Here is a 25,450-nt window from a genome sequence, read left to right on the forward strand (position 1 = left end):
TTTTAGTGAGAGGGGAAATCCGCAGGCACTTTCTGCAGACAGTGGAGAACGTGCAGGCCCACCACAGCAGTCGATAATAGACGTAAAACCTTTAGGAGTCGCTGATGCTCTAAATCCAGTTCCCAAACTGGAAGACTGGCAGAACTGAAGAAGCTCTTTGAATGAGAGGTGAAACAGCTTTCATTCAAAACAACCCAGAAAACTGGGTTTTCACACATAATTTCTGGTTTGCAACCTTTTGTTGTGAACATGGATATTCTTTTGAAGAGACATGAGTCAAATATAGATGACTTCATTATAACATAATTAAATCTCAACTGATTAAATACAATGACCATGAAAAAGAGAACACAACACCGGAGCACATTTGTCTCATTATTCTCAACATTTACTCAATGCCTTATTTCCAGAGTAAACACTACTTTCTTTTATATACAGCCTCCCTGCACATTCCAACTGCAAGTCAACAAGGGTGAAACACAGCTTGTCATGTCCTTATTTTTAATGCGAATGTTGTAAATTCCCAAAATAATTACAGATAACAGTTCCCCAAATGCAAAGCTCCTCAAATCCTTGGCTCCTATAAATCCTGTTTACTCCTCCCATGAGCCAAGTATGTGTTTACGTGGGAGAGAAGAGGGGGATTTTGCACTTTGGCCTCGAAACGCTTTTATTAATGTGACAAATGGCTTCACTGTGGAGGAACGGCAGCTGGCAGGAACCGGGATGAACCTGGAGATGATGTTTTAAGATATTTAAGAGATTAGTGTCAAGGAGTGGAGTTCCTTATACGGTCTGGTAGAGAGGTGACGAGAAGTGGATAGCAAATTATGTGGTGGGTGACATGAGGGACAAAACACTTACAATTACCTCGGAAACGTAGATTTTACCACGATTCATGGCCTGAGTATAAGTGATGTTCGTGACCGGATTGAATATTTTCGCCGGATGCGAATGGTTTAAAAAGAGCCGTATTATTTTTGCCGGTTTTAGTCCAATTTTTCACAACTGAACAAACAGAAGAGTAGTGCCTCATTTTCCGTATTTGTATTCCAAAATGTTATTTATATGACACACATTTCCAAGGATAAACCCACTCCAACTGTAAACAGAGCTTTTAATCAACTGATGTGTCAAATTTAGCCTAAGATAGAATGAGTTTTCTCGCGGCTTCTTAAAATATTTACATAAATTGAGCCAGTCCTTAGAACGGCTCTATTAACACCAAAAATCCCATCACCAATGCATAATGTTGTATTAAAACAGTTGCCACACCGTGCTGTTGCAACATTCGGTATACTGTAATGTCATTCGGGATACTATGTCATTCGGTGTACTGTAATGTCATTTGGTATACTGTAATGTCGTTCGGTATACTGTAATGTCGTTTGGGATACTGTAATGTCGTTTGGTATACTGTAATGTCGTTCGGTATACTGTAATGTCGTTTGGGATACTATGTCATTCGGTGTACTGTAATGTCATTTGGTATACTGTAATGTCGTTCGGTATACTGTAATGTCGTTCGGTATACTGTAATGTCGTTCGGTATACTGTAATGTCGTTCGGTATACTGTAATGTCGTTTGGTATACTGTAATGTCGTTTGGTATACTGTAATGTCGTTCGGTATACTGTAATGTCGTTCGGTATACTGTAATGTCATTCGGGATACTATGTCATTCGGTGTACTGTAATGTCATTTGGTATACTGTAATGTCGTTCGGTATACTGTAATGTCGTTCGGTATACTGTAATGTCGTTCGGTATACTGTAATGTCGTTTGGTATACTGTAATGTCGTTCGGTATACTGTAATGTCGTTTGGTATACTGTAATGTCGTTCGGTATACTGTAATGTCATTCGGGATACTATGTCATTCGGTGTACTGTAATGTCATTTGGTATACTGTAATGTCGTTCGGTATACTGTAATGTCGTTCGGTATACTGTAATGTCGTTCGGTATACTGTAATGTCGTTTGGTATACTGTAATGTCGTTTGGTATACTGTAATGTCGTTCGGTATACTGTAATGTCGTTCGGTATACTGTAATGTCGTTCGGTATACTGTAATGTCGTTTGGTATACTGTAATGTCGTTCGGTATACTGTAATGTCGTTCGCTATACTGTAATGTTGTTCGGTATAATGTAATGTCGTTTGGTATACTGTAATGTCGTTTGGTATACTGTAATGTCGTTCGGTATACTGTAATGTCGTTCGCTATACTGTAATGTCGTTCGGTATACTGTAATGTCGTTTGGTATACTGTAATGTCGTTTGGTATACTGTAATGTCGTTTGGTATACTGTAATGTCGTTCGGTATACTGTAATGTCGTTCGCTATACTGTAATGTTGTTCGGTATAATGTAATGTCGTTTGGTATACTGTAATGTCGTTCGGTATACTGTAATGTCGTTCGCTATACTGTAATGTCGTTCGGTATACTGTAATGTCGTTTGGTATACTGTAATGTCGTTCGGTATACTGTAATGTCGTTCGCTATACTGTAATGTCGTTCGGTATACTGTAATGTCGTTCGGTATGCTGTAATGTCGTTCGGTATACTGTAATGTCGTTCGGTATACTGTAATGTCGTTCGGTATGCTGTAATGCCATGCAGGATACTTTATTGTCATTCATTCGAGATACTGTAATGTCATTCAGTGTACTGTAATATCATTCGAGCTACTGTATTGGCATTCTGGATTCTGTAATGTCATTTGGTATACCGTAATGCAATTTGGTATACTGTAATGTCATTCAGTGTACTGTAATGTCATTCTGGATACTTTAACATCTTTCTATATGCAGCAATGTCATTCGGTGTAATGTCATTTGGTATACTGTATTGTCATTTGGTACACTCTAATGTCATTCGGTGTACAGCAATGTCATTCGGTGTACTGTAACATCATTCAAAATACTGCAATGTCATTCAGTATACTGTAATGCCATTGGATGGACTGTAATGCAGCGGTTCTCAACTGGGATGAATTTTTTTCATATCATATAAAATACAGTATATTCCTCACAAAACAACATTGAATGAACATTACGACTAAAGCAGTATTTTTTTTTTACATTTCCAGATGTTAAAAAAATGTTTTTATAAAAAATCCTGGAAATGGTTCCCTGACCCACCAGTTGGGAACCACTAATGCGTTTAAAGCTGCCGTAATTAATTGGCTCAGTAACACAGTCTTGGGCTCTAAATGAAGCACATTTGTACCAATGGCTGACACTGACAGGGATTACAGTGTTTTCTTCAATCAATCAATCAGTGGTTTCGTATAGCCCAATATCTCAACAGGAGTTTCGTCACAGGGCTTTTCATCAGTGCAGATGGGGAAAGAGAAGACAGTTTGAGCATTGAGCAGCTTGAAAGCAAAAAGATCTAGTTTAATAATGTACCAGGTGCTCAAAAAAGTGGGCAGAGCAGCTGTCAAACTTTAAAAGAAGAAATCCCAGAGGCTGCGGAGCAAGTTTGGGACAGGGCCTGAAGTACAGACTTTGAGAACAGCCCTCTCCATCACACATTACTCATCCTCTGGGGCAAACTCAGGCAAAATTCAATTAAACCATAGTCACTTGTTGGGGGGGAAAAAGAACAGATTATATACAAATGTTTGGTTTGCATATGCAGGAGCAAATATAAATAATTCCCTTTGTTCATCTGCGTGTGGCCCAGTTCCTCTGATTGCGCTGAAATTGAACTCCCCAAGTGTGTCGACCGTGATGACTTTGCAGACTGCCTAGAACCAATATAAAGTTTTATAATATGGGCTGTCTTTGTTGTGCATGGGCTTATTGCTTTTTCAGATGGCACTGCGGATGTTGACAGTTGAAATCAAAAGCGCAGTATTAAAAGCGCTTCGGAGGTAAGAGCCTGGATGTCAGATGAGATTTGAAGAAGTTCTATTTATCATCCCAAAGACGCTCCCGGGATGTCGCGACACCGTTGTATTCCGCGGTGGAGAGAAGTGTTCGCCAAGGAGGTCATGAAATTATGGGCTTCATCTGCGGTATTGTTAGATAAACCAAAGGACCATATGTCAGATAAACCCAGTGTCGACTAAGAGTGCCTCTCAGAAACTCCTTCTCACTCAGAAAACATGATTTATCAGACTGGCTTCTGGAAAAAGAAGGAAGAATAGCAATACAATACAAACATGGTCAACCGCGCCTCCTGGGCAGCGCGTTTTCAAGTTTTTCGGCCGGCACTAAAGATGGAATTCGCGAGCGTCGACCAATCAGGGGCTTTCCCCAACAGTGACGTACGTTGGAGCTAAGCCACCAGGGCAGTGTTTCTTTTACCTAAACACCCAGGATTAAAGGCCTGTTCATTCTCCACAAGATGCAAGAACTTTGTCGAACTGCCACGACCCTAAAACAAACAAAGAATTACAGAAATAAAACGAGCCATTTGAGTTCAAACTATTATAAAATGTATCAGTCACGGTAATGCAAACACTTCGAAAAGATTGACTTCATGTTTAGCACACGTCTCCCGCTGGTATAGTACGTTAGAAGACGTTAAAGTTAACGTTCAAACCTCCGTTTCATTTGGTAATATCATGTAGGTTGGCGTCTGTGTAGGTTCTCAGTTGAACAGGTGTCCAGCCAAGAACCTTCATAGAACAGAGCAGTGCTGGTTGACGTTTCCCGGTGTGAACTGCAGAGAGGTGTACAAGCTTGGCATCCCTTGCTGTCCACGCGCCTGACCACTTTGGCCAACTTGTCACACCAGGCTCTTCTGCTTTCTTCTTCGTCCTTGCCCAAAACGTCCACTTGTTTCTCACCGGGATTTTACCTTGTAATCCTTCAGCGAAGTATTTTACTGCCTCGAGCGGTGCCTCAAAACTATCCATGTGGTCCTCCCGTCTTCCGAACCGGTGTTAGGAAGTAAACATTGGATTCTCGCTTCCCAGTTCCGCCAAATTAACCCCGCCCACTAAAAATCCAGCCAATCACAGCCACAATTCTCGACGTCATTTTGTTCTCGCATCTTGTGGAGTATGAATAGGCCTTTAAGCCGGCAACTACAGGTTCCCCTCTGGGGCCAGGACTCCCCTGATAAAGAGATTCTTAATCCCAGTGGGACTTTCCTGGTTAAATAAAAGTCAATAAATACATAAAACAGCCTTTATGATGATCACGCACTGAGCTGGCCTTGAGGCATTGCTGGTTTATTGCACACTTTTAATCAACAATTGTAACAAGCTAACCGGGCTATCCTTGCCTATAGCCACTTGCCACCAATGTTTTTTTTAAAGCGTATGGGCTGGATATGGGCTTAAATACTGGGGAGATCCTGGTGTAGAGTTAAATATATAGTTAAAGATAGAGTATAGTTAAAGATCCATAAGACATGGCAGGAGCGAAGACTAGTTAGCCTCCAAACAACTGTAGTTTTGGGCGTGATTTTGAAGCCCGAGAAGCGTCTAGAAACGGTAAAACTATTGTACTTAAGTGACGTCATTGTCCAAAATGTTTTCCTTTTTATTACTGTTATATTTATCCGTGATTGTTGACTATTTTTACACCACCGGAGGGATTTTTTGACCTTCTTCCTTTGTCCTTTTATTGTGTAAAATGACTACAATGAAACAATGCAAGACCATCTGCTGTGACATGACAATATAAAACATTCAAACACATTCTTATGAAAAAAAAAAGTCAGCTGTCTTGCTTCACTTCTTTCTTCATTTCCTCCTCAAATCGTCAACTGCAGTGGCATCCGGTTGAAAATCTGCCAAACTCCCGGTGCAAGTAGTTCGCGGTGATGAGCCCATGGGGGAAAAACTGTCACTTTAAAAAAAAAAAAGCTTTGTGTCTGTTCCATTGCGATACATCATGCTCATCTCCTGTTGCCGAAACCCACACTGTGTTTACCGACCATACAAGTCCTGACCATGGCGTGTCTCGTGTCTCTTTCTCACCTCCACTACACCCCTCTGTCCTCCTCTCGTCTTTTTCGTCTCCTCTTTTGTCCCCGGGGTCGTGTCTTTCCCGCAGATTCGGTGGGCGGCGGCTCGGGCCTGGGCACGGGAGCCATCGTGGGGATCCTCATCGTGGTGTTCTTCGTGCTGCTGCTGTGCGTGGACGTCACCTGCTACTTCCTCAACAAGTGCGGCCTGCTCATGTGCCTCGCCGTGAACATGTGCGGGAAGAGCGGCGCCGGAGCCAAGGGGAAGGACATCGAGGAGGGCAAGGCGGCTTTCACGTAAGGATTCAAATCATATTACTGTGTAGGCTTCCCAGATTGTGGCGGATGAGGTGGCGTTAATGTGCACTTTTCTCCAAGTGATATTTACCATAGTTTAGTTTTAGCAGATTTGATCGCTATTGAAATCACCCAGTTTGACCACCACTGCAACAATCCATCTTGTTTAGCGCCTGCTTATTTGTTTGACTGCACACCATGGGTGGGTTGAGCCAATCACAAGGCAAGACTGCAGTGAGAAGACAGGTTTTCATTAAGCCGACAAAAACAAGGACTTTTAATTCCTTCACTTATCACCACACTTTCACTTTTTGGGGATAACCCTACAACTGCAGCTCTTTGAAACTTTCTTTCGGTTTAAAACGTGCCGAAGAGGCTCTTTTGATCATGAAGGTTTCTGACCCCTGAGCTGTGGTACATGTTGCTACAGATTTACAGAAAACTAAAAAAAATATGATTCTCAATTATAGATTATACACTTTTTTATTGTTGCAACTTTGCCTGTGATTGCATCAAGCTCAAAGCGGTGTGATCTCCACCGTAAGTCCCTTCTCTTCACAAACCAGATTAACACTGCGTTATATTTATTTGCATTGTAATATGATCAGTTTTTTTGCCGCGTTATGAAAGGACACCGTGAACTGATTGAGCACGGAAGTAAGGCTGCAAGATCGAGCTCAATCAATGTCATCAATGTCACAATTTGAGCAACTGCTATTCACCTTATTCCACCCCGCCCACTTTTCTCACTTTTTGCTTTGTCTAGACACTTCCGGTCGAGTGTGAAGCCCATTCATTTAAACGGAGAACAAGGGAAAATATTCTCTGCTCAAATCTGATGTTTAGTCGATTGATTTGTGTAAAATGGCCAATGTTCATTTGCACCAACATGTCAACACTGCGCCGTTTCTCTGCGTGGCCGAAAAACGGCTTTGTTTTCGTGTAGTGACTGATTTTATCTGGACTTCTACAGTCCCATGTTAACAGAGAGGAGAAAAGGGACGGGCACAATTCATGGCGGCGCACAAGCCTCCGGAATAAGGTGAATAAGCAAAGAGCCAAGACTTAAATGTTCTCTCAGAGCTCAACTTCTAAGTATCCCGATAGTGTCTTATCATGTTTAACACCTGCCAACTCTGTAGTTCAGATCTCTACACACATGTTCTGAAATGCAGAGCCTTTTCTCAAATGTTTATGCTACTGATGTGCACTTTGAAATTGAATCTTGATCTCAATATTGCAACGCTCTTCCCGATTGCAGTGCGTTCCAGAGAAATGTCAGTTAAATATTTATTTTTACAAAGTTACTTACAGGGAGACCGACAGCAGCACGCGGCATGTTTTCAACAGAGCAAAAACACTGAGATTGTTGCGTGCGTAACCCGGCGAGGTGCCTCTAAACACCACACCTGTTATTTCTGTCACAGAAATGACATGTGCATTTAGCGCTGAAGCGAGCAGCCAGATGCGGCGTGTGCTTTTGCAATCTGTGCTTTTGAGACGAGGCTCGCACACGAGGCTCCCCGGAGACGAGAGCATCAAGGGAACTTCGGGTGTGTCTGTCCTGATTAAAATAGAAGTAGGAAATCTCAAAGGAGACGCGAGCACTAAAACAGCTTCTTGCCAGATTGTTCCATAGAATATAAACTGAAGGTCTTGTCTAATCTGGTTTGTTGAGTGTTTTGCTCTGAAAAGAAATCAAAATCAAGGCAGATATTGATTATCATAGAGTGCAGGGGATCAAGTATCTCTGGGTCTTGTTCACGAGTGAGGGAGGGAGCGTCGGATTGATGGATCGGCGTCTGCAGTGATGTGGTCGCTTTATGGGACAGTTGTGGTGATGAAGGAGTTGTTCACTAGATAGATACTAATTAGATATGACAGCACAGTGGAGGCCTTTTTTGTACTGGAAGCAAAAAAGGGACGAACCAGGAGGTATCCGGGCAAGACTCGTGGCTAGCCTTCTATCTCTACTATTGTTCTGTTTAAAGGACATTCTATTTTGAGGTATTTTCCTGTCTGAGCTTAGACGAGTTGATGCGTACCTGTCTGGTCTTTGTGTCCATGGAAGAGCTTGGTCGCTTCTAACTTCACCCATGTTTGGAGCCATAGGAATATACTGGGAGAGGCCAAATGCTAACAACATCTTTGGTCTTTTTGCGTGACTGAGGGCACACAGTTCTTCAGCTATATGTTCTTACCCGAGCTTAGACGAGTTGATACATACCTGTCTGGTCTTGGTGCCCGTGGAAGAGCTTGGTCGCTTTTAACTTCACCCCTGTTTGGAGCTATCGGAATACATTGGGAGAGCCCAAATGCTAACAACATCTTTGGTCGTTGTGTGTGACAGAGTGCATGCACAAAGACCAGACAGGTACACATGAACTCGTCTAAGTAAGGTAAGAACATATCTCAGAATGTAAAAACGGTGGCCTGTTCCTTTAAGAGGATAAAAAAATAAATGAATGTGAGAAAGATCTGCAAACCGCTGAACTGCTGCTCCTTTGTATCTACTTTCATCGAAAAAACGTATAAAGTTTGGCTGTTTTTTTTACAAGACGATTAGTATGGAAAAAGAAACGATATTTAAATTGAGTAGCTAAATGCATAGTGTAGGCTTCATAACAATCAGCTAAAAGGCATAAAAACGCATTATCGCCGCTCTCTGTGTTGAAAGGTCAAAGGTTTCCTCATCTCGGGAACTCGGGCATCAACATTATCTCCCAGTTCCCCTGTGGAAAATACGAGATGAGGTGGCGTTAATGTGCACTTTTCTCCAAGTGATACTTACCATAATTCCGAGAGCAGATGAAGGCAGCATAAGCCTGTGTCTGATATAAGTTATTAATGCATTTTTAAGGCTAATTCATTAATATTGTGTCAACAGGAAAGATGAGTCAAAGGAGCCCATTGTCGAAGTGAGAACAGAGGAAGAGAACACTCCGAACCAGGAGGGAGGGGGCGCCACTGAGCCCAACGAGACCACCCCCCTGACGGAACCCGAGTGAGTACAAAAACATTAGTATTTTATTAAATTAGCAAACAAATAATAAATCTGGAAATGTTGATCTGTCTAAATTGAATGTACAGTGACATAAACCTCTTACCACCCGCCTAAACCAAATGCATTCTGTCCTCTTTGGCTATTATATAGGCCTGTGTAACACCTCATTTGAGTTTTTGTCACATTTTTTTGATTTTTTGTCACATTTTTGTTGAATTTTTGTTGAGTTTTTTTTCACATTTTTGTTGAATTTTTGTGACATTTTTGTTGAATTTTTTTTCACATTTTTGTTGAATTTTTTTCACATTTTTGTTGAATTTTTATCACTTTTTTGTTGATTTTTTGTCACATTTCTGTTGAGTTTTTGTCACATTTTTTTTTGATTTTTTGTCACATTTTTTTGATTTTTTGTCACATTTTTGTTGATCTTTTGTCACATTTTTGTTGATTTTTTGTCACATTTTTGTTGAATTTTTGTCACTCTTTGGTTGAGTTTTTGTCACATTTATGTCACATCTTTGTTGAACTTTTGTCACATTTTTGTTGCGTTTACATCCTTGTATTCTTCTCATTTTTGGTAGCTATTTTGGCGCTTTTTTCCCAAGAACCTTTTAGATTAGGGTAAAGCCAAACTGGAGAAAATGGGATCCGGTCAGGTGGGAGTTAAGAGGTTAATAGAAGTCGGTATGCTATGCTAGTCACAACATGTGGTAACAAGTATGACTGCGTGTTGACAGCTACGTGCTAAACTCGCTAATCTCGACATCCTTACTTGCCACTTTTAAGTTCTGCACTTTATTTGTATTTTGACTTTTGTTTCTAACATTTTTAACTGTATAGCGTCTGTTCTTTTGTTTTGTTTTTGCACTCACTTTCTCTTTTTGCTATACCCCCACACTTGCACTCTCCCCCTCTATCCTCTATCCTCCGCCCTGCATTTGACCCGACCCTCACCCTCTCCCCCACTTACCCCGTCACTTGCCCCCCACCTCCTCCTGCACAGGCCTGCTACCCTCGACTCCTCCTGCGCCCCCGCCGTCACCACTAACTCCGTAGCCGAGAGCTATAGCACGGCGCAGAGCAGCCCGGTTAGCGAGTGCACCACGCTAACGGCTAGCCCCACCAAAGCCGCCCCGGCCCCCCAAAACAGTCCCGGCTCGACCCGCCAGCCCGAAGTGGGAGCCCTGGTTGACCTAAGCGAATCCCCGCACCCCCAAAGTACCCCCGAACCCGTCAGCAACCCTCCTCCCGTCGCTAACAGCAGCGCCACGGAAGAGCCCGCCCCCCAGTGCGCCTCCAATGAGTATGACCACAGTTCATTTTAATACGCCGCCATCCCATGTCGTCACGTGCTCTGGTAGTGCCGCAAACGAAGTCCAAGTATGTTTGTGTAGGCTCTCAGTCGTCCAGCATTTCTCCATCAAAGTAAACATTTAAACATCACAGGCTCATCTTCAAATTTCTTGTTTTTAGCCTTATCCAAACTCCAAATGCAAGCAAGAATGTCGATTGGTAATCCTTTTTCTCGTTACAAAATGTTAAACACCAAGTTGAAAAAGCTGGACATTGTAGTCGAGATTTAAATATAGTCAACTGGACTGGATTGAGTTGAGTTTGTTTAGCTTCTCTTTGCAGATGCTACTTCTCGGTCTTGTAATCAGATGTAAGACTGGCTAAAAACACAAGCTAACAATGCCTCGTTCATGTGGACAGGGGGGAAAATAAAAATGATCTTTTATCGCCGATTAGCATTTAACAAGTTATTCATTTAAATATGGCGTCAGCATCCCGAAAGCTAAACAGTGGTTTGTTGGTCTGATGAAATATTACGTATATTCACTTTTAGCTTGTCGGGCATTTCTCTCAGAATTCTGTTAATCCGAGGACAACGATAGATTAGAGCAGGGGTGTCAAACATATAGAGATGATTTAACCTGTAGAGCAAAAATTCCATAGTATGTAAAAAAAAAAAGTAAGTCTCTTGCCCATTCCTGTGTGGAGTTATGAATATTTAAAGAATAACCATTATGCTCATTCTCGCTACTAGGGGGCATTCAAATTAAAAAAAGGAAAGATTTCCACACGTGTCCAGCAGAGGGCACTGACTAGGGATGGGCGGATCGATACCAAAGTATCGATATATCAATACCAAATGGCTACTTTTAAAGTATCAATATTGGGCAAAAAGTATCGATACTAATTTGCATATGTAAAAAGAAGGTGGGGCAGCAATTATCAACACAAAAGGATGATTTATTTCTTTGTTCTGAGTCAAAACAGTTCACAACAGCAAAGAATTGAACTGAGCAAGGCATATCATTCTGGTTTAGGTTCTGTTTGTCATTTAAGTATTCATTTAAAATTTTGTTTTGTATGTATTTAATTTCGCATTAGTATTGTTCAATTAACCAGTTAAAGTAATATGATTTTAATTGACCAGTTAATTATATAAAATAACCAGTTTTAGAAATGATTGAAATACATTCACCCATATGAAATGACCAGCATCGGTATCGGTATCGACAAAAATGAACCCAAAAGTATCGGTATCGTATCGATTTCAAAAAATGTGGTATCGCCCATCCCTAGCACTGACATAATAAGATATCAGCATATGAACAACACATTATATAGCCATGTGGTAAATGGACAGTCTGCCCCAGTCTGCTGTGGCTTCAATAACAGCTTACCACCGAGTGTGGAGTAAATGAATAATAGCTAATGTATATTTCTTGTAAAGTGCAATACAACTATAAGCCGTTGTTATTGATGGAGCTACAGTCAAGTTGGGGCTTTGACCAAATCACAGCTTATTATTATTCATTTATTGGAAAGACGTTCTCCATTATATGTGGCCCACGACCCGCCGTGGGAGCTGAATTTCGGCCCGCGACCCAAAATGAGTTTGACACCCCTGGCTTACAGTGAGCCCAGGAAAGTAGCAGTGTTTAATCAATGAGCTCACATTAAACAATACATGACCAGATCAGCTGATTTTGGTGTGGAAGTTGGGAATCTTCTTGTTTCCCAAGTTCCCCTGTTGGGCGAGCGTTCATGTGCGTTTCCCACCTGTTCTCGAGCTCCACATGAACCCAGCAAAACCCCCCAGGAGCTCTTGCTTATCTGTCTAACCAGCGTTACGTTTGACTACAAGAGTGACAATAAAAACAATAACTACGAAATTGAAAGGCTGCGCAAAAAACTGAAGTGGAGTCAAGCTGAGCATTAACATGATTGGATTCCGATAAAGTAATGTGTGATGATTACAGATGAGCATTGTGTTGATGACTACACCAGTGTGAATGTGTTCAGCTCTGGAGCAGATGACCTACACAAATACAAGACTCTCAAAAGCAGCACTACCAGAGCATTTCCTCTAACACCAACTCACCACCTCACTGTTCGTCCTCCATGTCCTCCATGTCCTCACCATCTGCTTCTGTAGCCCGCAGTGTGCAAATGGAGTTCTGACTGTTTATGGGGGTGTTTTGGTAATCTCATCTCAAACACATCTTTATCAATACTATCTTGCACTTTGCTGATTAGAAAATGCAATATTGTACTTCACTTCCTGGTTTTCAAGCCATGTCACTGTAAGCCCCTCCCATCCCCAGCCGTTTCAAGAGAATAGAGTGGTTTAGAGATCGATATTGATACGTAGGACGTCAGGAGGAGCGTTTTCTGAGCTACTTGGGATGATTCAAGGATAACTCAAAGATGCGCGAGAGGGTCAAAACGAATCTCCAGGTCTGTTTTTGATATGATTTTTTTTTTTTTTCAGAATAGAAGAAAGGCAAATATACGTAATAGTGCTAATACTGCTAGTTGTAAGAAAAAGTAAGAAAGAAAGCTCAAAAATAAGTGCAGCAAAATATTATAAAGAGACCATTTTAATGATTATTTTTGCTTTCTTGGTCTCAGGTTTGACTCTTCATCCATTTGCTTTGCTTGTTCTCTTTGACTTTGCTTGTTCTCTTTGTATGTATCTGACTGCGTATAAATCTCCCCATCCCAACTCACTTAAAAGCACTTTATAGAGTAGAAGAGGAAATAACTCAAATCTACATGACTTAAGCAAACTATATCCCTGGGTATGTTTTTGACACAAGATAATACGTAAAAAGTCGATTTTGCATCGTACGACCTCTTCAAACTGACACTTCCAATACAATGCAACAGAATAATGTCAAAACAAACAATATCATAACACACCTCCGATTCTCTTCACGCACCTCGAGTTTAAATTCACCTGAAAAGTCCTCTGTCAGTGCCACAGGAGTTCTCATTTGCCCTGGAAGTTTGGCCGACAGCCGCGGTGACGGCTGGGGCCGTGGGCACATGATGAATTGAGGCGCCTTCGCTGACAATCACTCTTGCCTCCCTTCCCTCCTCCATCACACTCCGGTGGACGGGCCGGGTGCTCCTGGCATTGATGGAGCACACGGGGCCCTTCTGACAGCCAAGCATCAACGGGATAAAAGCAAACTTGTCACGGAGGGCTCTCTTCTCTCTTCTTCATAAGTTCTGTGGCTGATCTAAGCGACGATTCAGCTCGCTTTGGAGAAGAACGGCTTGTCAGCAGTCTGGTGGGTTTATTGGATTTTGGAGGGGAGTTCTTGTCGACGGGATTTGGCATTTTGCGCTCAAACTTAGCAGGAGTTTGTAGCTGGAAGGAGATGAAACGGCCATCAGCGGGGAGGCTAAATTAGGCCGCTCCGATGCCGACAATTAAACTTAGACAAAGTCAAAACCTATAAGTGTTGCATACTTCAGTTGAGCCATCTTGGACCAGCTCCACCCTGAGGGCCAGCTGCCGTGCGTGGACTAATTAAGTTTTCGGAAATGCCTGTTATTACAAGCGCTCTTTGGAAGTCCGCTGGTTTTGAAATACAGTGCTGTGCTTGACAGCGAAAAGTGAACTGTGACAAACTATTTGTGTCAAACTGGCGTGCGACCACAGTGCGGTGCCTGTGGACCCATCTGCTGACCTTCAGCTGGGTTTCTAATCAGGAGAACCAGCAGGGGGCTATAGATAGTAGAATAAACTACCTTTTTTTTTTTTTTTGAGAGCCATTATTCATACAGGCTCTTCTTCTCAACATAAAAAGCGTGTTTGACTAAATGGCGTGCGCTCGCTATCGATGAATACATTTCTGATGAGGATTCACTGCCTGACTAAAAAATAGGCCACAAGCTCAAATATTTGGTTGGACATCTTGCATGCTGCATTCATTGTTCACCGCGATCTTGTATTGATGATGGGAGAGTGTGACCACCACGCAAAGCCGTCTCCAGCACATCCCAAAGATTCTCAATGGGGTTAAAGGGGTATTTCAGGATTTTTGACATAGGGCCTCATTTCCTAGTTATTCAGAGTGTTGCTGATTTCTGGAGATATTTTTTTGTAATTCATGCAGTTCTTATATTCGAAGAGTTTCATGGCGCTAGGCTAGTGCAAGGCTAGCGCATTTCTTTGGTATCAGCTAGCCTGCATTAAAAACCGTCTGACCCGCTCCACAGTGCACCTGAGGCAAATCACTTATAACACCAGACTAACCATATAAATGTTTAGAACAAAAGAATAGAATATGTTTTGGAATGTAACTGACCTTGCATCACATTTTGAGGGACTATTTTCTAGCAGATCACTCCGCTGCTGCGTAGCTTATACAACCACGAAGCTGATGCTGTTCAAATATAAGTTCTTTTAAATGCAAAATGGTTAAAATTACTCGACACAGACATTTATATGGTTAGTCTGGCGTTATAAGTGATTTGCCTCAGGTGCTCTGTGGAGCGGGTCACACTGTTTTTAATGCAGGCTAGCTGATACCATAGGAATGTGCTAGCCTTGCACTAGCCTACCGCCACGAAACTCTTCAAATATAAGAACTGCATGAATTACAAAAAAAAAAAATATCCCCAGAAATCAGCAAGATAACTAGGAAATGAGGCCCTATCCTGAAATTTCCCTTTAAGATCTGGACTCTGTGGCGGCCGATCCATGTCATGCTCCCTGAACCACTCTTTCACAATCTTTCACAACCGATGAATCCTGGCTTTGTCATCTTGGAATACGACCGTGCCATCAGGGAAGAAGAAATCCGTTGATGGAATAACCTGGTCATTACGGATGTTTAGGTCGTCATTTGATCTCATTCGTTGGGCGCATTGTGTTTCTGAAAGTAGACCTGACCAACTGCAGCAGCCCCAGGTCAGAAGAGAGAGCTAAATTGTTAGTGTGTAAGTTGGTGACTTTTTTTTTGGTCAGGCAGTGCTTGTAAAAACAGTGCAGGAACCTCCCAGCCTTTCACACAAGAGTTTCTCTGGCGCTTGCTTGTGTTTTGACCTTTCAATCTAAACCTTTAATTACACTGTAGCTGGAAAGTAAAGGAAATCCACCCAAAATCTAAGGCCCTCGATGCATATGCAAATTGCGACGCTTCCAAACACACTTCTCAGTATACATAAAACGTTCGAGGCTCATTTCACAAGACGCTTCACAGCACACATGCAGAGTAAAATATAAGTCCAAACACTTGGAGAGCAGCGCAATGAAAAGACCCCACTCAGCTATAGGTTCTTTTATAAAAAATAGCCTTTTCTCAAACATCTGAACATTACACCAAAGTAATCCTTCCAACTCCACTTGAAATGAGCGAAAACCTGCAGGGATTCATTGTTCTTAGGCCTTGCACCACTTAAGACCCGGATATATTATATATTTCACATTGTTCAAGAGAAAAGTTTCCAAGGCAACAAACCCCATGACTTACAATTATATCTCCAAGTGCGGGTTTGCAGTGCGCAGCTGAAAGGCCAGATGGTTCAAAATGTGCTCCGACAATTTTAAGCGACTGGAAGCCATTCAGATCTAAAGGCTGTTAGGAGTTTACAGACGGCCTGCATGGTGTGAATGTGTTTTAACAAGACAAGCAGATTCGTCCACACCTGTTTCACAAAATCACATTCCATTTTATTTAAGCGGATTTATTTGAGTATAGGAGAAGTTCTCATGATGTGCTGTCCATGTAATAGTATCTTAAAGTACAGCACTTAAGTGGAACATGTAATTGGTAAAACCCCAAACTATCTTGAACATATCTGATAGAGTGATATTTTAAAGGGATATTTCAGGATTTTTTACATAGGGCCTCATTTCCTAGTCATCAAGAGTGTTGTGGATTTCTGGACATTTTTTTTTATTTTTTTTTATTCATGCAGTCCTTACATTTGAAGAGTTTAGTGATGCTAGGCTAGTGCTAGGCTAGTGCATGTCTATGGTAACTATTAGCCTGCATTAAAAACAGTCTGACCCAAACACAGTGCACCTGAGGCAAATCACTTATAACACCAGACTACCCATATAAATGTCTGTGTTGACTGATTTTTTTTTTTAAATATGACCATGTTGCATTTAAAAGAACCTATATATGAGCAGCATCAGCTTCCTGGTTGCAGCTACGCAGTGGCGGAGTGATCTGCTCGGTAACCGGATCTACAGTAGTTTGTTTACCAACGGCCGCATTACTACATGTGGAATTCACAAAGGAGCTTTCTGCAAATCAGATACAGTGATGTTTGGAGGACGACCCCATGATTTTGAAGAGGTTTTTTAATGCAGGCTACTAGTTACCACAGACATGCACTAGCCTAGCATTAGCCTAACACTAGTAAACTCTTCAAATATAAGGACTGCATCAAAATAATGATGTCTCCAGAAATCAACAACACTCTGGATAACTAGAATTGCCAAAAAATCAAAAAATCCTGTAATATCCCTTTAAGGCTGAAGCCGATATTGGGGGATTTTCATTGGCTGATGCCGATATGATGCTTCTAAACTGTAAAATGTGTCAGTGTTGAATTGCGACATCGGGGGGAACTTTACTATGGGCATAATATTCAAGACATTTATGTGTATTTGGTATTTCAGAGGGCGCTTGTTTAAAAGACAAAAATCAGCAGATTCCAAAACAAAAAAACTGTAACTCTCTATCGCTTATGGTTCCAATATTATAAAGTCTGCAACCTAAAACATATGTAAAATACGATCCAAGCTAGGAAGTTGTGGAATGGCTCATTTTAAGGCTCTGACTGAGCTCTTTCCAAAGCGAGTGAAGTCTCAGTTTCGGAGATATCGGCCTTGTAGCGGCATTAGATTGGCCAATAGTCAATTTTCTAAAATACCCAAATATCGGCCCGATACATCAGCCGGCCTATATATATCGGTCGACCTCTAATTTTTAAAGCCCATCATCCAACATTGGATCCAATCTGAGCAGTTATGTCCAAAGCGTGTCCATCACAGAACTATGAGGCTTTTAAAACCCACCAATTCACTACAGGAATTGAAGAAAGCTGAATCTGGGTTACGTTATTCTGGAGCAAACAACAATAGAACCAAATGCTAAAACAAAAAAAGTCAGATGAGCATCCTGTGGACGTTATAATGGTTTACCGGAATTAGCCCTCTTATCTCGCACCTGCGTCGGAAAAAAAACGTGGCACCGCAAATGTACAGTGACAAAGACCCTTTTTTACTAACAATCCAACAATGCATGGCCTTAAGTGGCGAAGTCTGCTACCATTGTGGCGGAGCGCGGGCGCAGACGGCGTGTAATTCTCTTGTGCATTGTCACGCATGTGTTGTACGCTCGGCGCATTGTGCAGTACTGTACCGCCGCTGTCTCATTCCCCCGCCCTTTGTTCCCTGGAAATAGCTGTGACATCCGTGTACGCGCTATTTGATGTCTGGCGAGGATAGGGCGCTTTATCCCATTATGTGTGAAATGCATTCTGTTCCACAAGGGGAAAATAACATTCCCCCAAAGCTTTGTGCATGTTTTTTTCGTCTCCTTGCGTCTACTGTTTTTAGCCCCATTTTCTCATTCTTTGTCAAGTGCTTTCTGATAAGAGTGGAAGAACTCGGGCCAAGTCCACAAGTAGATGGGTGTTTTGGTACGCTAACTTTACGGGTTTTCATTCTTGCAATCTCTGGGATCTTCCTGGCCCAGCTTTCTTCTCAAAAGTAGGAGCGTCTGAAGCCATCCTCACTGCAAATGACTTCAATTGTCAAGTTTAAGGATGGTCATGTCTCAAATGTAAATATTTCCTCGCATCCAGAGAAAACCTCATGCACAGTCGTCTTAGTTTAAACTTTACACAACTTTCCTTCAGGTTTTAAAGCCTGGAAAGCCTTTAGAAGACTATAATAAGTTTGAAAACCTAGTCAAAACCTAGTCCTAGTTCATCCTATTTTTTAAACCTACCCTCGACCATTCCCTTGTACTCGTGAACACAGCCATGTTTGTTTTCATACAAGACAGACTATGCTTTTTTTCCACCCCGAGTGTTTCATCTTCCTGTCAATCCCGACAGTTGCAACTTGCTCGAAAGAGACACAGTCCAGTCTCTTTGAAAAGAATAGGAAAAGAGGATGCTAGATCAATAAGGCTTTGAAGCTTTAAACTAACAGTTTACACCAAAATATCCAAAATATCAAAATAATATATAAAATATAATATAATTTACCCGTGCTGTACAATAGTTGTATTTGGCATATCTGATTGGCCGTCAACGTGAAACACACAGTTAGAGGTGCAAACATAGACTGTAGAATAGTGATGGACTAAGTGAGGGTGGCTTCCACCTTAGGATTCAGCGCTGGCTAACTGAAGCTTGTACATGCTAGCAATTTAGCTGGGTTTTTGGAGCCAGAAACTATATTTAAAATAGGGCGAAAGTAAAAATAGAACAATATTGCGCACGTTAACACATTGAGTGCCAAAAAAAAAAAATGTTTTTCGCTCCCATGCATTTAGTGCCAAAACAAAAACAAAAAAAACAGTTATATGTTTATTTGTTTTTTAGATTACAAAACTAGACGCTCTAATACACCGTATGTGTGATTTTGGGAGCTCTGTGATGAACAGAACTGAAATAAATGACCATCATAAACTTGTGAAAAGTCCTAATCTAGACATGTCATATATTATTGCGTTTCTTTTCGTTTCTTTTTTTAGTCCTAGGGGGGGGTATGGTGTTGTATATTGAACAGCTGTAAAGCCAATACTTTTCTCTCGCTCTCTGGAGCGTGTTTGACAAAGCAGAGTGGCTTCCCTAAGCCGGTCATCAGCCGGTCCTTGGACGGCTGAGAAACATCCTGTTAAAGTCTTCAATCTGAGAACCAGGCTGTTTAAATACACGCGCCATAAAAAAGCGATCGTTCTGCAGCAACACGTGGTGTTTCAAAACGTGTTGGCATTTTCCTCTTCCCATTACGTTACTGCCCGTCCAGAGAGGAGAGAGGAGTTAATCAGAAAGGAGAGTGTTCCATAAAACATGCAAGATCTCCATTTCTAGAAAAAAATTGCCTTTGTTTAGCTTAGCTTTCTCAGGAACCGATGCATGTAGAATTAACCATTCACCTACTGAGAGCTTAGAGTCTCACCTTTCAAACGAGCATGTGGCAGCGCGGCACTCAATGTGTTAAGACAAACATGTGGAGGTTAGAATGATAAGACTGTCTTCAGTAATGGAAAGTTCATTACACAAAGGAACTTCTGTAGCCGGCCCCCCATTTCCTTCTAGACTTTGCGCAGCTCATAGCGCTGCTAAGTCCATGTCCTTCCATGTCTAAGCAGAGTTGTTGAGTCATCTTTATCATCTGTAACCATCTTTTAAAACTCCTTAAAAGGTTAAGATACAAAATACCCATATACTAGTGGACTATAGGCCTTAAAACTACTACTTGTTTAATTAACACTGTCTTCTGATTGTTGTCTTTATCGAACAGCGGCAAAACAGTGAAGGAAGACGGCACTAAACCCGACGGCGAGGTGCAAAACGGCACGGCGGAGGCCAACAACGCCACAGCGGAGGTCAAGACCGTGCCCAGCGAAGCTCCTCAGGCGAACGGCAACGAGAGCAAAGCGTAACTCCCCACGGACCAGGAAGAGGCGGGGCTAAGGGGCGGGGCTTACAAAGTGGGAGGGGTCACTGTCACTGAATCCTCAAAACGATGTCACACGGCGAACCGTTCTGGCAAAACTCTGCGCTGCAACAAAGGAAAAGCAACACGAGTTCTCTGCAAATACGAATGCTTAAAGTTGGTTAAAAAGACCAGCTTTGACTAAGTTTATGAACTAGAACATTTAAGTTGGTGAAACTATTTTTTAAATAAACCATAAACAATTGATGATTCCAATTCTACACATCCAGGTGGTTTAAAAACAATCCAACTGGACTTATTTCAATTACAGTTTTGTTTGTCGTTTACTTTAAATACCAAGTAAATGCTGCTTAACTAGTCTTATTCAAATATTTCTACTCTTTAATAAGTTGAAAGCATTCGAAACTCAAATCAAGAATAATATTCTGAATTCAAATTGCATGAAGATGTTTTCCTTTTTTGCAATGCACCTTCCATTCCAACAAAATCTCTTCATAAAGCGTGGGTATTTTTCTGACTAGAGCGATGTAACAGCCTGCACATGCCTTAGTTCCTTTTGATTATTTTCACATAAACTAAGAACGTTCAAACGGGACAAAATCCACTACCCTTCGAACAGCTATTTAAAAGGCTTTGTCCGGACTAATGTTTTCATTTTTCTCGATTTTAAAAAATGTCGCGTAATTAGGTGAAGCCATTGATGATGCCTCGAAGGGCACACCCTTACTGTAAGCATACAGCACGTGCTACAACGTTATTAATATTGGAATGTTTCACTGTGAATTCTCGGCAAATAAGAGGCACTGTGACTCAAATGAGGCAGTTATGTAGCATCCTTCACCTTGTAGCATTTACTGGAGGAAAGCTAACGATAAAAATGGTCCAAGAATATTTGGTATCTTATTTCAAAGCATTGGGGAAACTCGATAGATTACAAGATGTTCAAAGCAAGACTCCAATCGAAAGGAATCAACGTTCACACTCCAGCCCAGTAGGTGGCGGTAATGCGATGATGCAAAACCCAAAATAAAGAAACAACAGCGTTTAGTTCCATAGAACATACCGACACCTTGCAATAAGGTTAGCTTGATTGAAAAATTTGACCATACAACATAATTCCTACTCCAGTCCAGACATTGCGGGTGGCGCCATATTGTTTTGGTCCCAGCTCTTTATCTTCCATTTGAGTAAATTTTCCAGCACCCTGTACATTATTGACGTGTTGAAGCATAAATGCAGTGACAGTAGGAACTAGGGCTTCACGATTCTGACACAAAAACCTAAATGCGTTTTTTTTTTCCGGACAAATATTGCGATTAGATTTGAAACTGCTAAAATTAGTGAAGTCATGCTACTTTCTGCCTGTCAAACAACATATTCTTGCTCAAATTGTCCCACATTAGAACAAAACACAATAATCTACTTTCAAAAATAGTTATGTGGACAGCGGCCTCTTCTGGAGGAGTTCGGCTTCTCCGACATTCAGAGTACCTCTGGGGGACAGCCACGTGATTAAAGTAAGTCCGGGATGGAATCGAAACACTCTAGAGTCTGCTTTATGGAAACTCAGACCTTTTATTTGTTGCAGCTGAGCCTGAGATCAGAGGCTCCACAATTCTGATTGGTGAAAAATGATCAGAAGAAGAAGAAATCGAATCCTCTTAAGGTTAGGTTATTGCAGTCGTCAAAACCTCGATGGCGATTCGATAAACCTTGCGTTCGTGCTTACGAAATGGGAGCATACATGAGCCTTAAAGGAATAGTTCACCGTTTTTCCATACTGAGATATGTTCTTACCTGAGCTTAGACGAGTTGATACGTACCTGTCTGGTCTTTGTGCTCGTGGAAGAGCGTAATAGCTTCCAACTTAACCCTGCTTGGAGCTATAGGAATACATTGGGAGAGGCCAAATTCTAACAACATCTTTGGTCTTTTTTCGTGACTGAGGGCACGCACTAAGACCAGACAGGTACGCATCAACTTGTCTAAGTTCAGGTAAGAACATATCTCAGTATGGAAAAACGGTGAACTATTCCTTTAAATCCAAAAGACAAACTTAAGGTCTGATTGTAAGGCCTACATGTTTAATCATTGGACTAATAGCTACTAATTTTCAAATATCTCGGGCAGTTTAACGAAGCAAAACGTTTCATAAATGGCCTTACAAATTCCCTTGACCATCCTCCATGATGTGCATTCCAGCCCACTAGATGGCAGTAACGCATCTGAATACAAACTGTGTCGCGCCAACTCTGGTCGACACTCGTTCCACAAAAGAATCTGCAAAACCTCCACAATCTGTAAATACCGATTGTCCGGAAAAAGCATTAGTTTGGACATCGCCGACGGCCCGGTTTAACACCAACAGTGCTACTCTTTTTACAGCGCGCTCATTGTTGTGGAAAGTGATTGTTTTACTTGTCGATATTTCGTTGATGTTAATAAGTGTGGATGCCTATTTAGCTTTCTTGAATGTGTCATTTTTTCTGGTTTTAGACGTTTAGAACTTCGAGCATGCTTGATTTTTACTGCAAATGTTACTGTATTTCGCTACATGTGGCTGTTCCTTTTTTTTGTTTCATGCTTAAATATTGCCACCATCTGCCCTTATATATTTTTGCCTTTTTTTTTTTTCTTCTTATTAAACTCATGTAAAGACCACTAGTCGTGCTGGAAATGTTCAGGGCGTTCAATGCTGTCCCGTGCTGTCCCATGCTGTCCCATACTGTACTGTTTATTTATGATTTGCCAATGAGTGTGAGTGCATAGGTAGCGTGATTTCGGTCATTTTCACATTAGTGTTACGGTAAATATGTTTCAAATGGCGATTTTTTCAAGGGGTTGTGATGTTGTTCTTGTATACCGGTTTCTATCTAATTTAAGGAGGATGAGAGTGTAGGGGGGGGGAATGGTTTCGGACAGTTCTTTTCCAGAATGAGCTAGTCCGAGTAGGAAGACGAGCTCTGAGTCTCCATGTAACTGGCTGGGTGGAGAAAATGTTTCAATATGATCAGAAGAAACATAAAAAACAGCGTAGTCCTGCCAATGAGGATTAAATTATGTCTGAAAAAGAACGAAGCTCGTGAGCCAGTTTGAAGCTTAGGCCACACATGCATTTTACTAATTCATCGTGATTGACGTCTTTCAAATGATGGAAACTGACTTTCCAAACTGCTTTTGATTCATGAATTCGTATCGGGCAAACCGCTTGAATAATAATGCCAGACAAGCGTAGAATGTTGAATGAATTCTCTTACTTTTTCTCTTGTCGCGGCGACGGGCTCTTCTTCTTCTTCTGCGCTTTCCCGACGGTTTAATTGAAAGGACCAAATGCACGTTATACACTCAGCCGCTCTCCTCTGATGAAACTGGACCAACAAGTGTCGCTTTTATGCAACCACGCTAGTTTGTAAATGCTCGCTACTCTGCAGACCAAAAGGATTGTGGGACGGCAGGATGTTGTCATGTTCGTGTATGCCTTTGGTTCACTTCAGTAGAGCAGGTTCTCACAGGTTTGAGTATAGGCTCAAGTGTGTTATTGTCACGTTGTACCAGCAGCTTATAGAAGTCGACTTTAAGCACTGCAGACCCTGTGCTTTGTTTCTTTTTTGATCATACATTTGGGCGGCGCAGAGGCTTGTGCTTCACAGCCACAAGGTCCCAAGTTTGATCCCGAAATTTAGAAAATTCAAGCTCCAACCCTTGGAATTCATTGCAGCAGTAGAAGAAACTCTCCTGGTGATTATTTTTCTCATTTGGATAACATTTAACCCTGCCTCATCGACCTTGAAGTTTTACCCCAGGGCAGGGGTTTCCAAACTTCAAAAATTCACACGGTAACAACTCAGGACCCCCATTGTAAAGTTATTGCCTCTTGTGTGACTTTAAGGCAGACACATATTTTAAAATCAAGTTATTATGTATTTAAACTGTTTATTTTTAATATTTGAATGGATTTCACAAATGATGCTGTTACACTTAAAAAATACTAGCATTCTTCTTATTTCATCTGGAAATCATATGGGGACCCCCAACCAAGGCCTCGCAACCCTCTGGGAACCACTGCCCTGGGGAACCCTTAAGAGATACTATGTATTTGGGAGTGAATACAGCAAATGTGATTTGAAATGAAAATAAATATAGAAAAAAAAGAATCCACTCTGAAAATGTCTTTGTAACAAATTGGGAATTGTGGGCATTTTTAGACACAAAGCGCCTTTTTAATGAAAACATAATAGGACAATAAACTTGCAATGCATTTTTTTTCTCATATTCATGTCAGTAATCGACTGCAAAAGTTTAAAATGTATGTCTTTAAATTTGAAATTTTTCCCTATTCACCTGCAGTGTCTCGCCTTCTAAGGGGCAAACTTCAAAGTCAATGAGGCGGGGTAAATGTTGTTGGAAAAAATATATATCAGGAGAGTTTTTGTGACTATTCGAACCAAATTCAGGGGTTGGAGCTTAAAAAATAATAATCTGAAAATGTACATGAGATTAAGGACCGGTCCCTGATGTACAATAGCTTAATCATACAGCGAGGTGATTCTGACCATTGGGTTTCCCGGCGACATGCGGCTGCCCACGTCTTCTCACAGTTTGCCCCAGTGGCACTGAAGGATGGGTCAAATGACGAGGACAGATTTATCTATGGGGATCAATGAAGTCCCTCAACCTCAATAGTGCGTTAGCTTGAATATTCAAAGGTTGTGTTTTTGATTTTGGTTCAGGGTTTCCACGGGGCATTGAAAAGCATTTCAAGTGATTCATTGAATTTTGCCAAATTAAAAGGCACTAGATCGGATTCAAACTGGAAAATAAATCTTAGTTTAGTGGAAAATAATTGCATCGCTCAGCTTCAGTTTTGGCTGAAATTGACCACATTTTTTTTACTCAAAAGTTGACCGTTTGCTCAATTCTCTTGCCTCTGTTTGATGAAATGTTTGCAAATCCTAAGAAAGTGAATATATGGCGATTTTTTTTTTTTTTTTTTACATTTAAGGCATTAAAATGTAGAACCGGGTCATTGAAAAGCATCTACTTAAAACCTATTGAAAAGAAGTGAGTAAAATGAATCACTACAAACTCCTAGTAGTGATGAACTCTTAATGAGCTTCGACTTGCTCTTCCATCCATCGAAAACGTAACATCGCGTGGTCTGCAGTGCTTAACCTGAACCTTTTTATTTTTTCATGTAATATTTAATTCAACAAAGCCATAGTTCCTGCTGCGGGGAGGGGGGGAAGGGGGGGCGGACAGTGGGAAA

The 25,450-nt window shown here is 41.3% G+C and overlaps 1 protein-coding gene across 3 annotated transcripts in view; it reads left to right on the forward strand.

Annotated features, from left to right (window-relative positions):
• Window positions 1-20,282, forward strand: part of ncam1a (neural cell adhesion molecule 1a) — a 615,586-nt gene extending 595,304 nt beyond the window's left edge. Inside the window, exons 17-20 of one of the 3 annotated variants that reach the window (XM_079565591.1) lie at window positions 6,019-6,226; window positions 9,114-9,230; window positions 10,234-10,533; window positions 20,029-20,282. In XM_079565591.1, coding sequence (XP_079421717.1) covers window positions 6,019-6,226; window positions 9,114-9,230; window positions 10,234-10,533; window positions 20,029-20,170 — 767 coding nt within the window. In that variant the 3' untranslated portion in view covers window positions 20,171-20,282. The remainder of the gene's footprint in view (window positions 1-6,018; window positions 6,227-9,113; window positions 9,231-10,233; window positions 10,534-20,028) is intronic. The other 2 variants (XM_079565592.1, XM_079565593.1) reach the window with 2 other exon arrangements.
• The last annotated feature ends 5,168 nt before the right edge of the window (window positions 20,283-25,450 follow it).

Source organism: Gobius niger (genome assembly GCF_951799975.1).
Source record: "Gobius niger genome assembly, chromosome: 11".
NCBI lineage: Eukaryota > Metazoa > Chordata > Actinopteri > Gobiiformes > Gobiidae > Gobius > Gobius niger.